This window comes from Aulostomus chinensis, chromosome 6 (assembly GCF_037954235.1).
Source record: "Aulostomus chinensis isolate RoL2024-O1b breed Wild chromosome 6, RoL_Achi_v1.0, whole genome shotgun sequence".
NCBI classification, from domain to species: Eukaryota; Metazoa; Chordata; class Actinopteri; order Syngnathiformes; family Aulostomidae; genus Aulostomus; species Aulostomus chinensis.
In genome coordinates this window covers 3,056,451-3,068,977 of record NC_141325.1, presented here as the reverse complement: position 1 = coordinate 3,068,977, position 12,527 = coordinate 3,056,451, and the positions used below count along the sequence as shown (strand labels likewise).

At 44.3% G+C, this 12,527-nt stretch overlaps 1 protein-coding gene across 2 annotated transcripts in view; it reads right to left on the bottom strand.

The window, feature by feature from the left end:
- Nucleotides 1-1,232: 1,232 nt before the first annotated feature.
- cemip2 (cell migration inducing hyaluronidase 2) overlaps nt 1,233-12,527 on the bottom strand; it is a 31,274-nt gene continuing 19,979 nt past the window's right edge. For both annotated transcript variants that reach the window (XM_086205863.1, XM_086205864.1), the window contains exons 12-24: nt 11,359-11,447; nt 10,165-10,296; nt 10,026-10,061; nt 9,089-9,244; nt 6,616-6,793; nt 5,124-5,339; nt 4,827-5,038; nt 4,537-4,719; nt 4,224-4,443; nt 4,029-4,130; nt 3,797-3,942; nt 3,575-3,681; nt 1,233-2,959 (exon numbers count right to left, since the gene is read on the bottom strand). In XM_086205863.1, the coding sequence (XP_086061989.1) occupies nt 2,760-2,959; nt 3,575-3,681; nt 3,797-3,942; nt 4,029-4,130; nt 4,224-4,443; nt 4,537-4,719; nt 4,827-5,038; nt 5,124-5,339; nt 6,616-6,793; nt 9,089-9,244; nt 10,026-10,061; nt 10,165-10,296; nt 11,359-11,447 (1,977 nt within the window). In that variant the 3' untranslated portion in view covers nt 1,233-2,759. The remainder of the gene's footprint in view (nt 2,960-3,574; nt 3,682-3,796; nt 3,943-4,028; nt 4,131-4,223; nt 4,444-4,536; nt 4,720-4,826; nt 5,039-5,123; nt 5,340-6,615; nt 6,794-9,088; nt 9,245-10,025; nt 10,062-10,164; nt 10,297-11,358; nt 11,448-12,527) is intronic.

Sequence of the window (12,527 nt, the reverse complement as noted above, 5' to 3'; positions counted from 1 at the left end):
ATGTACTGAATTTCTGGATACCTTTACCCTGACCGCTGTCTCGAAGGTGAGCCGGCTGCGGTAAAAGCTCTTCTTTTCTTGACATATATGTTGATTAATATCTGACTCCTGACACGTCCAGTGTTGGGAGACATTTGGCTACTGGGAGCAGGACACCTCAGTGGGACACGCACAGAACCGTGAACCCTTTACACAATTGTCTCACTCTGCGAGAGTGACGTGAGAGTGACAGAGATGAGAACTGGAGAGTTGAAGGGAAGGAATTGCTCCTAAACACGAGGCTGCCCCCTAGTGGTCGGAAGTATATATATAAAAAGCAAACTGTCAATGTGAAACATAATTTGAATTCATCAGACCTGTAAGCAGAGTAAAATTCTGGAGGGAAACAGACTGACGGACGGAAGTGGGTCTTTTCTTTTTTGAGGTAACGAGTTAAGTGTGTAATCTGGCCCTGAGCAGACGACATGAATTGACAGAATAGACAGTGGAGACGGATTATCACCCTGTAAAGTGTCAGTGCCCACAAAGCAGTCATCAAAATAGGATGACGCAAAAAACAACAACGAAAAACAGCATACGTGGTCAGCGTGCTGAGCAGGTGAGGTTGAGACGGACGCATCACATCGGAAATATGGAACATGAATGGCTTTATCAATTTATGTAAACATACAAATATATATAAATATCATTTGTGAAAAGTGTTCATTTGTATTACCATTTATAGATTTTTGCAATATTTCGACTTTCATGGCAAGAAGTCATTCTGAATTGAACTGTGCGCCGTGAAATTGCTCGATTAAACCCTGAAATATTCTGCTGTTTTGTTCTGCTGAGAAAACCCTGAAAAGGTGGTTTGGTTTGATTATTTTATCTCTCAAAAGTGTAGAAGACAGATACGTCTGTCACATTGCCAGTCCCAGTTCTGGTCCTGGTCCTAATCCTGGTCCCGGTACTGGCTGTGGAGGTTGGGTTTGTGGTGCAGCCAGCGGAGAAGTAGAAGAAACCATGAGATCTCGGCTGGTCAGTGGACAGTTTGACAGATTTCCTCGCGCCTGAATACGGCTGCACAGCAAGAGCCTCTCTACTCTTCAGATGCTGGTGCAGTATTTTAAGGAAGTACAATATTTCTTGTGTCATAGTGATGTACTCGAACGGGACAATAAATTGGGCTGAACCTGCAGGCGTAAGAATCTACGTGCGACGCAGCTTACTGATGTAAAACAGCAATGAAATACGACTTCATCACAAAGCATAAATGTTTATTTCGTTGGCATGAGTTCCCGTGTTGAGGGTTTACATGTTACTTATCGACTGACCAAAAAACAAACAAAAACAAGCCAAAAAAACAAACCCCACAACCTGCTGGATGTGTCCTTACAAGTACAGAATGAGTTATCAACACTATTTACAAAGCTCTTGTAATCAGAAACATAAGAACTCTGGTTGTGCATCTTCAAAGCATCAGTTGAACGAAAGGCAAAGGTGGGGAAGTCTCTCTCTCTCGTTCTTTTGCTCTCTTCAACTGTAGAGTGGTTAGAAGGCAACAAGGTACATCGATCTCACATCGTCTGTCACAAACGCACACAGTCACACGCGGTCACCGATATCGTTGCTCAGTGGGGGAGCCCTGCTCACATCCAAACAGCCTTCACACGATTACACGCCGTCAGAAACAACATCAAGCCTTGGAACCACACGGCTGGTGTACGGTCCGCTGGGTCAGCCAGGTGCCAGCTCCCGAACACACAAACGCGCACCCTGAACTCACACCTCCACACACGGGTTAAGCAATAATGCACACAAAAGATGAATGAGGCAGATAGAAGGTAAAACATTCAGTTTTTGTTGAAGAGTGAAAAAAAAAATGTAGAGGTTTGTGCTGTTCGTGTGTTCAGCACTCATCAATGGGAGAGCAACGAAAGATAAAAATCCAGTAGGTCCATATTGGAATCCACTAAAAGGTGCTTAAGTAGTTTTTGTGCAGCTGCACTTGGATCCCAGGAGATCTTCCAGTTTCAGGTGTTCCACACAGCAACTGGAAGCCTGGAATGAAGGGAAATGGCCTCCGAACTGCGGTGAATGTTTCTCTGTCGTGGTGTGTTTGTATGTTAAACAGTTCAATTCAACTCAGAATATGGCTTGACATGACAATTAAAAAAAAAAAAAAAAGCCACAATAAATACGAGTTAGCACACCGGTCCTGCTGGCTCTGTTTTCTGACTTGATTCTGCTGCTCATGTTGCAGATGCGATGGCGTTTGTTTTGGTTCTCCATGTTGTCCTGAGCATGTCCAATCACCTCATTTCGTTTTCAATCAGGGACAAACACTTCATTTTCATCATTTCCTTCAGGCCTGCGTGGAACTAATGCGCTGTGTTCTGTTTCAGTCTTTATTACATAATAAATAATTGAACCTGCAGGTAGACGCTGGAAGTTGCTTTGGGTTTTGTTTTTTAAAAAACAAAACAAAAGTTATTGCAAAGCTCCGTTTGATCGCTGGCTTATAAGGCAAGTTGTGTCTTTACAAGGAAAGTGCATTGACTCAATGGCCCAAAGACACACTTACACACACACACACACTTACACACACACACACACACACACACACACACACACACACACACACACACACACATAATCCTTGCCATTGGTAATAAATTAAAGGTTCAGCAGTTCACATTCATCGGCTGCTTGTGTGTGTGTTCGTGTATCTGTGTGCAAGAGTGTTTCGGGTAGGTACGTTGTGTAGTTCACATTGGTCACTGTCGTCCTGTAGCTTTCTGTAGCAGCTCCAGGTCTCTGCGTGTTTGAGCTGCAGGAGGTGAACAACCGTACGCTTCCAGGCCGAGAGGCAGGTAGCGCTCCTGCAGCCCCAGGAGCTCGTCCCCCGTCCCAGCCTGGAGCGAGACCCACGGAGGGGGTGAAGAGCTGCCCTGGAAACCCCACAACGCCAGAGCCTCTGTGGAGACACGTGAGGAGGACGCATCACCCTCACACGACAAGATGCAAAACCTGACAAATATGTCATGTTCAAACATTTTTAAGCATTCTAAAGGTACATTTTCAAGCTGATTCCACAAAATATTTTTTAATTACACAGCATGAATGTTTCTATGGCCTTCCTTGAGGGCTTGGTGTCTTACTGTGGTGTTCTGGAGGGATTTTTGGCCATTTAACGGCTACATTTTACTCCAAATCTGTTTAACAAGTGACAAAAAAGCCAAAATTGCTTAACAACTGATGAAACATAATCACCCAGCATTTAACTAAACTAAAATCCGTTAATTACACATTTATAGATGAAAGAATCTTCTGATCATCACCTCAAACCAGTCCCTGAGTTCAGCTCCATCCTGCTGACCTACTACTGCACCTAAAGATCCCCCTCAGTACTGACAGCAACTGGTCTTTATGCTGGTTTTCTAAGGGTTAAAAACAAACTACAGCCAGTTTAAAAATGTGTCTCCGACTCTCAGATTTACCTTGGAATTAGAGCAGTGATATTTTCACGTTAAAATTCAAGCATCATCAACAACTTCCAGCCGACCAGTGAAGAACGAGAGGTGAGACCAACCTTTACTGTGCAGGTCAGCAGCTTTGGCCAAACCAAAGGAGACCAGATAGGGAGCCACATCCTGCAGGTCCTGTGGCTGACCTCGTGTTGCCATGAGCACAATCGACCTGTTCAGGAAACACACACCTCTTTGTTATACAGGATGGGCAACAATCTGCTGCACCTGCTGCCATAAAGGACTAAATTTTGTTTCCATCTTCTCACAGGATTTTCATATCTCACCTTTTCGGTATTCCAGTTTTAAGGTACTGCTTCATTTTGGCATCCATCTTGGCAAATGAGTTTTGTTTGGTGACTTTCCCCGAGCAGGCGTCCACAGAGACCAGGAAGTACCCTGGCTGAGAGAAGGGCATCTTCACCTCATTCACCTACAGGCAACATGGAGGACGACAGGTTAAACTCCAATCCAGCAGCTCCGCTCACGTCACAGTGCAACGTCTATAAATCTGCTCACAGTGATAAAGGAGTCTTTGTCCCCGCGCTGCTGCTCTCTGCTGCTGAGAGACTTGATCTGTGTCTGGAGGTAGGACGTCCAAGGCTCGCTGGAAAACACAAGCTGAGACAACAAATACTGGTCAACACACCCATAGATCTAATATATATCACACACACACACACACACACACACACATAGTGTGAAGACACTGACCTGTTTTGTGCCACAGTCTTTGCAGACTTGTGTGTTGACGGCTGGCATTGGCACAGCTGCTGAGGGGGCTTTGGCGTATTTGGGGTAGGCCTTAGCCGTGCAGTTACAGGTCTGCTTGGAGGAGGTGGTCGCCATGACTTTCACTCTCTCACAACCTTTCACCGAACAGTAGCTGTGACCGTCACGACCGTGTCGCGCACGAAGGTAGAGCCACAACAAGCTGGCGTCATGAGAGGAAGACAATAAAAATGTGAGTTTCTAACTTATTTCTGTAAGAGAGATAAATATAGACAAAACTCTGATGTTCTCTCACCCAACAGTTTGGTCAAAGTAGTACTTCCTCTCCAATGGACTCTTCTCCAAATCCGCCAGGGACGACACAGTGCCGTAGTCTCTGATGTCATCAAAAGTGTTGGTTTGCCTATCGTTGATGTCGGCCATGATCTGAAACATGGTGTCTGATGGGTAACAGAGTCCAACCAGCACCCAGTCGTCTCTAAGAGAGAGTCACATCACACTGGTTAGCGGACGATGTTGTGGCTTGGATTAGTTCTCTAAAAATGAGATTATAATCTTCATACACAAGGGGCTCTGGTGACTAACTTGTCAAAGTTGATGAGGGACAGGACCACCTCTCTGGGTGCAGGTCCACTCCAGTGAAGGGTGTAGCTCTTGCTCATCATCAGGACAGGCTGGTACTGCTGCGACAGTGACCCCTGGCTGTTAATCCCCCTCAGTACCAGAGGAGCCTGAGGGTATTCATCCCTGTTGATTGACAGCATGAGGCTGGGGGCTCCCTGGGTTTGGATGTACACCTGCAGACGGACAAGACAGGTGTGGGAGGGTCAGGAACCATTTTACCGAGGTGTAGAACTTTGCAAGTCATTCCCTTCACGGTACCTGAGAGTAGCGGCCGCTACAGATCACTCCGTTCCACTGGGACACGTTGACACAGCTGGGGTGTCGGATCAAGAAGTTGTCTGCCCTGCCGACGTAGGTGTCGATGTAGCCACTCACTGACCCGTCCACATCATGGAAGATGGAGTTCTTGTCACCATCCAGGTCGTTCTCTTCAAACCACTGGCCGGGCCGACCAAAGAACGTCCGCAGACCCACCTGAGGATCCAGTTGTATTCAAAACATTTGCACGCGTACACATTTTGGCATGCTTTATTAAACATTATCTTTATTACATCCACATTTTTATAGGAAAAAATGTGGATTGTCACAATGCAGGAACTCTTAAGATTATTGATCGTGATCCTTCTGGAACACAGAGACATGAAAACGAGCTTTGTAGCGCTGTTAACTGCTCTGATGTCTGTCTTGGTCGAGGAGCTGACAAAGTCAGAGAAGGTTCGGTTCATATGTGACCTTTTTCTACAGTACTGTGAATGGAACTTACACATACATGCACACACTCACACATGGACACGTGCACACACACACGTACACTAATGGAGGCAAGACCCCAACCTCCTCATCGTTGAGTTGCGAGGCCAATTTAACAGATATTCATGCTTGTATGCATCCCAACTGAAAGCTGGGAGGAGGATTTTTTAAATGCACAATGTTTTCAAGACAAAAATGTACGATGAAATCGTTCAGTATTACTGTGCGTGATTCCTGCTCATCAGTTAATGGTGCTGATGGTTGAATGAGGGATGAATGATGAATATCCCTGATCAGTTACCAGAGTGGGACAGAGAATAACCTTCTGACGACTAAACCCACCACCTGAAACATGCTGCTCCCCAAAAGAAAAGAGATTTGTTGGTCAAAGTCAAACTGATGCAGCTCACACACCACTAGAGGGCACCAACTGAACATTGCTAACAGGGCCGACAAAGAGCAAATGTGAAGCTTAGCATGAATTTATTTAAAAAAAAAACACATTTGCATCCGAACAAGAGTAGCACATGTCGTAACAACAGTGACTGTGCAGAGAAGAGACAAATGTGGTGTGAAGCAGCAAAGGGATAAAGAGGAAGAAAGACAAGGCGTTGCCCCTCTTAGCTGCAGTGAATATTTTTCCCTAATTATCACCTGAATTTAAATTACATCATCAAACAAGAAAACAGGGCAAAGATAGTTGTCAACCCAAAAGAGCCACAAATGTAAGTTAAAGTTAAATATGTTATTGTTTGGACAAAAAGGCTGCTTAGATGTCGCCTTGTACCAATTATTAAGACATTGAGCATTTATCAAGGGGCCAAATAAAGATTCAAAATATGAATGGACCCTAACCAAACATTAAGTATAATCAACAATACTGGGAGCCCACTGGACTGAGGAGGCCCACAGCCTGACCTGCATGTCAGTGTTAACTGCACCTTCATGTATGAGAGCTGCCTGGAGTGAGCTTCCATATCAAACCTCAGTGTGTACTTACAGAGGACTGGAAGTGGAGCTGGGACATGTTGTTTCGTGCGGTGAGCTGCCAGGTGTTCTTCAGGCTGAATCCCACAGCGCTGGTGTAACGCTCCGGTGTTGGGATGAAACCGCGGAACGTGCTCTGAGTGAGCCGCACCGGACCATCATAGATCTGGAAACCTCGGATAGGAAAAGTCCTGCAGCGGAGAAGAAGCAATTATCAAAGATTAGCCAAGACACTTGACAGCAATAAATACACCAAAGACCAAGTAAACAGACTAAAGTGACCGAGTACATCAGCAGTTTCTGGCCTTGTAATGGCTAAAACAAACCTTCACATGAGTGTCAGAGGAAATCATTTAATTTATAACTGGCCAGTGAATGAGCTCACTCAGGAGCAGGAGCAATAACTGGCTCACAAGTAACATGTTCTATTAATCTTGCTTATAATTCCAAAGCTTCCACACCAACTCTGTTAGCATCCTTCATGTAGACGTTACCATGCTAGAGGAACACACATTTCTTCGAGGTGGGTCAAACCTTTCTGGTGTTAGTTATATAAACTTTGAAAGAAATGATTGACAGCGTGACATAAATACTGCACAACAAGAAGAGGTCAGTGAATCGTCAGAGTGAGGTTTATCAGGAGAAACGTTCGGTGGTGAGAAGCGGTTATGGTTAAGAGGAAGGAGGTAACTGAAAACAGAAACATCCCAAGCCAAACTTCCCCTTCCTCAAGTTGTGTCACATAATTACAATAATTGTCCACGTGGTCAAACTGGTTAGAATAGACGGCCTGACCATTAAGACCTATTTACTCATGTTCAACTTTTTATTTACTGACCTCGGGCTGAAACTATTTAAATGCTCATAATTTGGGTGAAAAACTGAAATACATAATTGCCATTAAATACAACCTAAATTAGCCTCTCACTCCTCTAGGCTATGAAGACGGACCAAGAGGGCCGATCCAGATGTCAGAGCGGTCAGGAAGCTGTAAAGTTGTACACAGTTGTGACAGTGGTCACATGCTGATAGAAGCTGTCATTTTAAAACCAAAAGAGGCTGACATTTGCTGGTCTGTCTTGTTTATGCTCTCCTGTCTAAAGATTTTCATAATGAAAGACAGATGGACGGAGAGCTGGGGGGGCTGTGAGAGGACAACCGACTCAGACTCTGTTCTTGTAAAGAGGGTCCACTTAGTCCGGCAGGGAGGGTTTCACACCTCTGTAAACTCTCTGGTGATTGGAGTCACACTGCTGTGACTGTGAGACAGTCCAGCGTTGTGCGTCATCTTTTGAGTTTGTCTAGTTTAGAGACGTTCCGATACCCTTTTTCCTGGATAATGTGGTGTTAATACTGTTAGTTTACCCTGTATGGATGTGATATGATTTCAGGTCAACGTATTTAAAAAAAAAAAAAAGAACAAACACATAAAATGTGATGTGTTACCTAACACAACTTTGCTTTCTAATACATTCTGACAGTTGCCCTCCAAACTAACAGAAGTCGTCTTGATTGTAATTGTACAAAGCTACGACATTCCTCCTCTACATTCAACCGACCTGCTCTGTAGCCATGGTGGGAATATCGCTGCATTTAAATAACCGCCCTAAAAACAGTCGTTACCGATGGCAGTGCAACACAATTTGCTGGGTCAGCTAAAGATATCCTGCATATTAGTCAGCATCCTGTTTAAGGGCTAAAACTGATGCGGTTCTGAAACCAGAACGGGAAATGTTGATGTCTAATGGATCTCTTTCTGTTATCAAAACACAACAATGAGTAATCCCTTTTTAGAGAACCTTTCAAGTGTTTTGTAAGCAGTATTTCTTAAACTGCCTACAATATCACCAGAGGGTAATCATTCAACACAGAACTGCCTTTCACGACTCCCACTACTGCGTGAAGCAGCTGCAGCAGCCTGGTATGTCCATATGTCCTACCAGCTCGCTGGCTCACGCTTCCTTCCTTGTTTTTCCCAGCACATTTTTCTTTTCCAACTCCTCTCACACCCTCCCCTTCCCAAGAAAGCAGTTTAATTTGGATGTTTCCCTCCATTCCTCATATATTTATTTCCTCTCTTCATCATCTTAATTGTCCCGGTTTCTTTCCCTCAGGGGTGGTACGATGGAGCAGTGGTCAGCACTGTCACCTCATAGCAAGGAGGTTCCAGGGTGGAGCCCCAGCTGGAGCACGGGGTCTTTCTGGGTGAGTCTCCATGTTCTCCCTGTTCCTGCTGGGTTCTCTCTGGTACTCCAGCTTCCTCCACAGTCCAAAGACATCAAGAGGGGAACAGGTTAATCCAGACTCTAAATTGACCGTAGGCGTGGCTGGGAGAGCCAATGGTTGTCTGTCTCTATGTGTTGGCCCTGCCATGGACTGGTGACCTGTCCAGGGGGAAGGCTGCTGGGATAGGCTCCACCCCCACCACCCTTAATAGGATAAGAGGTAGAAAATGGATGGATGGATGGAGGGATGTTTCCCCTCACCTGTTTCGGGGGAGAGTCCTCATCTTTCCATCAGCCCCTCCCAAGCCCCAGTATTTGTTCTGTCCTGCGTTGGTTCCTCTGTTTCGGCTTTCACCCACAAACAGTGACTGGGTCACCTCCTGACTGGAGCCTTCGTCCTTTGGGTAGCTGCCATCACTGCAACACAAGAGGGTGATGGTAAGACATCGGAATCACTGTCTCTGTTGCTATAAAAAACAAAATTCTGTGCTCTTCAGAGTAACTGAACATGTATGTGCTATGTAGATAGGCAGGCTTGTGGAATGTTTTTTCGGTACAGCATGTTAATCTCTACAGCACATAATACGAACATGGACAGCACAAAAAATATCATATCACACACATACATTGATAAGTACACAATGATGTGAAAGCCAGGAGGTGTGTGGGGAGGGGGCTGGAGGAGGTGGTGGGCAGGATGTAAGGGGGTCAGAGATGATATTTCTTGCCTGAGGGGAGCGGTTTGTTCTGTGCCTCACTGAGCTGTTGTACCATGCTGTAATACAGGATGTGATGGTGACGAAATGAAACATAGCAATTTTGTACTTTTCTTATGTTCCATGGGCCTGTAACTGACGCCTTTTTTTGTGCTACAGACGGATTGGAGTTCTCCCAACTTCAAGTCGTAATTCTGCCTTTCCATAGAGATGGAGTTCTTTACATAGAGGTGAAAAATTAGCCCATTGTGTGTGAAAATGTGACAATAACAAAAAAAAAACCTGCAGAAACTGCTTGGGGTTCAGATGATGAACAAGAGATTCCTGTGAACACAGTGGAATTGTAGAGTGTCTGCACTTTGCTTATCTATTCTGTCTGTGTGGTTCTTGGCAGGATCGTCTAGCAGCTACGAAGACAAGCAAATATGGCTTAAATAAAATCACGAGCCTGATGTTAGCAGAGTGATTTATTTTGTATGCACCTGGCAAAAGAGAGTCCCACTCCGTTGTCTGCAAAACTGTTCAGGGAAAAGAAATATGTGTTAGTTGTACAAAAGGTCTGTTTTTGAAATTCCATGAACGTGTCCAGGTATTTTGTTTTTGATCTGGCCTCAGACTCACCCAGAGTTCTGGATGACGATGTCTCCTCCACGTATCCAGGCTCCCAAGTCGTTGTTCTTGAAGGAGATCAGTGTGTCAATAACAGCTGCCACCCGAGGACGGCTGGGGTCAGCGTCCTGGTGAGGGCGGAATCTAAAAGACACACTTCTGTTAGCGTGTAAAGCTCAATACTTTTATCTCTATTTCAAAACGGGTTTTTTTCCTTAAATATTTTCAAGTTGTTATTACCTACAGAGACAAAATCATGGACATCTGCCACTTCAATACTGAAACCTCTTGAGTAGAACTGTGATATTTTGGCCTAAAAGGAACCTAAAGGGAAAGTTCTCCTCACAGCCAGGGCCCGTAATTGTTTTTATGTAGGAGAAATTGTGGCTTTGTTTTATGAAACTGAACTGGTTCAACTGTGTATGTACGCTCTGGATGCCATGGATACCTGGCTGGTGGTTTTCAAAACTGCTGGAATGGACCAAAACGTGGCTCATAGAGAAGCTTTTAACCTGGTGTTGCTGCAGAATACAGGTCAGGGAATGCTGTACACCGTTAGGAAATACTAATCTACTGTGATATCCTCCTCTGTTACCTACAATCACAAATACAGCTCTCTCTCACTCTCTGATGCAACATTAATACTGAGCACATATTTTACCATCACCCCCCCACCTCTGCATACACACACACAGCATAGCCAGCAGTCTCAGTGGACGCGTGGGATATTTTCCATCTACTCGAAGGCTGTATTTAGGTAGGGAGCTGCAGAGTGGACACTATGTGTGAACCCTTGTTATTTCTGTCAACACAAACCTGCCAGACTCTCCACTAAAATGCAACACTGTATTAATAAGGCCATCCATATATCCCAGTCAATGCCCATATCACAGAAGATGTACTGTACAGCAGAGATCTATAAATAACCTGATTCATGCACAGTTAATGACAGTGGCTCTGAACAAATACATTAGTCAGCCACATATGCCTAAATAGTTACATTCTGCTACTGTAACCTCTGGAGACAAATAACGTTTCCATGCGAAATACAAGTAAAAGACTATATATTTATATGCTGCAAGTTAAGGGAAGATGCTTGCTAATGCACACACACACACACACACACACACACACACACACACACACACACACACACACACACACACACACACACACACACACACACACACACACACACACACACACCTTGCATTGTTGTCCAGACACAGGTACTCCCTGGGGTCTGCAGCACTCGCATTGGTAGTTTTCACTCCTTTATCAATGAAGAGTCCAGCCTAGGAGGGTAAAGGTTGTATTGCAGTAAAAATGACAGAAACAGGACTACCAGTGCAATTCACTATCAGCAGAGTTACATGCACAGTTGCAGTTGAGCAACAGTTATTAGACCTTTTCATTGGGCTGCTGCCTTCCCGGTACAAGATCCAGGGAGGAATTGATTTAATGATGGAAGTATGTCTGCCTTCAGTGGGGTAGGTGGCAGTATGCCCCCTGACAGCTGGTTGCAATCTTCCACTTGACCTTTTGCATCACATCGCATACCGAACAAATTAGTAAGCAGCTTCCCTGTCCAACAGCAGACTTAAACTGAAAGACTAATACAGAAAAATGGACTCAAAGTCCTATACATTTCTCTTTCTGTGCCAGAAATTAAGAGTGGGTATTTGCAAGAACCCTACAATATGTATCATGATACAATTATATAATACATACTGCGATACTGAAAATGTATTGAATATTTCCAAACACAGCTGATAATATAACTGGTTAGCCTAACAACAGGTACAAACATTATACTGATTGCTTAGCTGACAAACAGAGTCAAAACTATTACATTCTAAATTTTATATTCCCATTCATTACAAGAATATTTGGAAAGATTTATTGTGATAATTATTTAGGGGTGAAATATTGACATGACATTGTAGGAAAGAATAGAGATGAATAACTGGATGGATCTTATTGCACAGCCCTACCACACATGTGTCTTCACACCCCCAATGACCCTGTGCTGACGGACTTGTCACATGCAGAGAGCACAGGCCAATCTGGGGGGGTCAACTGAAGTGAATACATGCCTCCCCGGCATTATCCTCGGTATATTAGTCCCACTTCAAAACATACAACTTCAGTTGGACTATTGTGCTTACATGGATGTTAAAAGCCCAGTTTAAATAAGTTCAAACCAAGAGCGAACAGACTGAGGAATCAATGAATCACATATGATGTGTATGCATATGATTACATGCATCATAGCGTAAGAATTATTGCTAACAACTGAACTGTCAGTGTTAATGTCTCATGGGACCTCTGCTCTGGGTTGGTCCAGCAGTATAAGGGATGTATAGTCTTTAAGT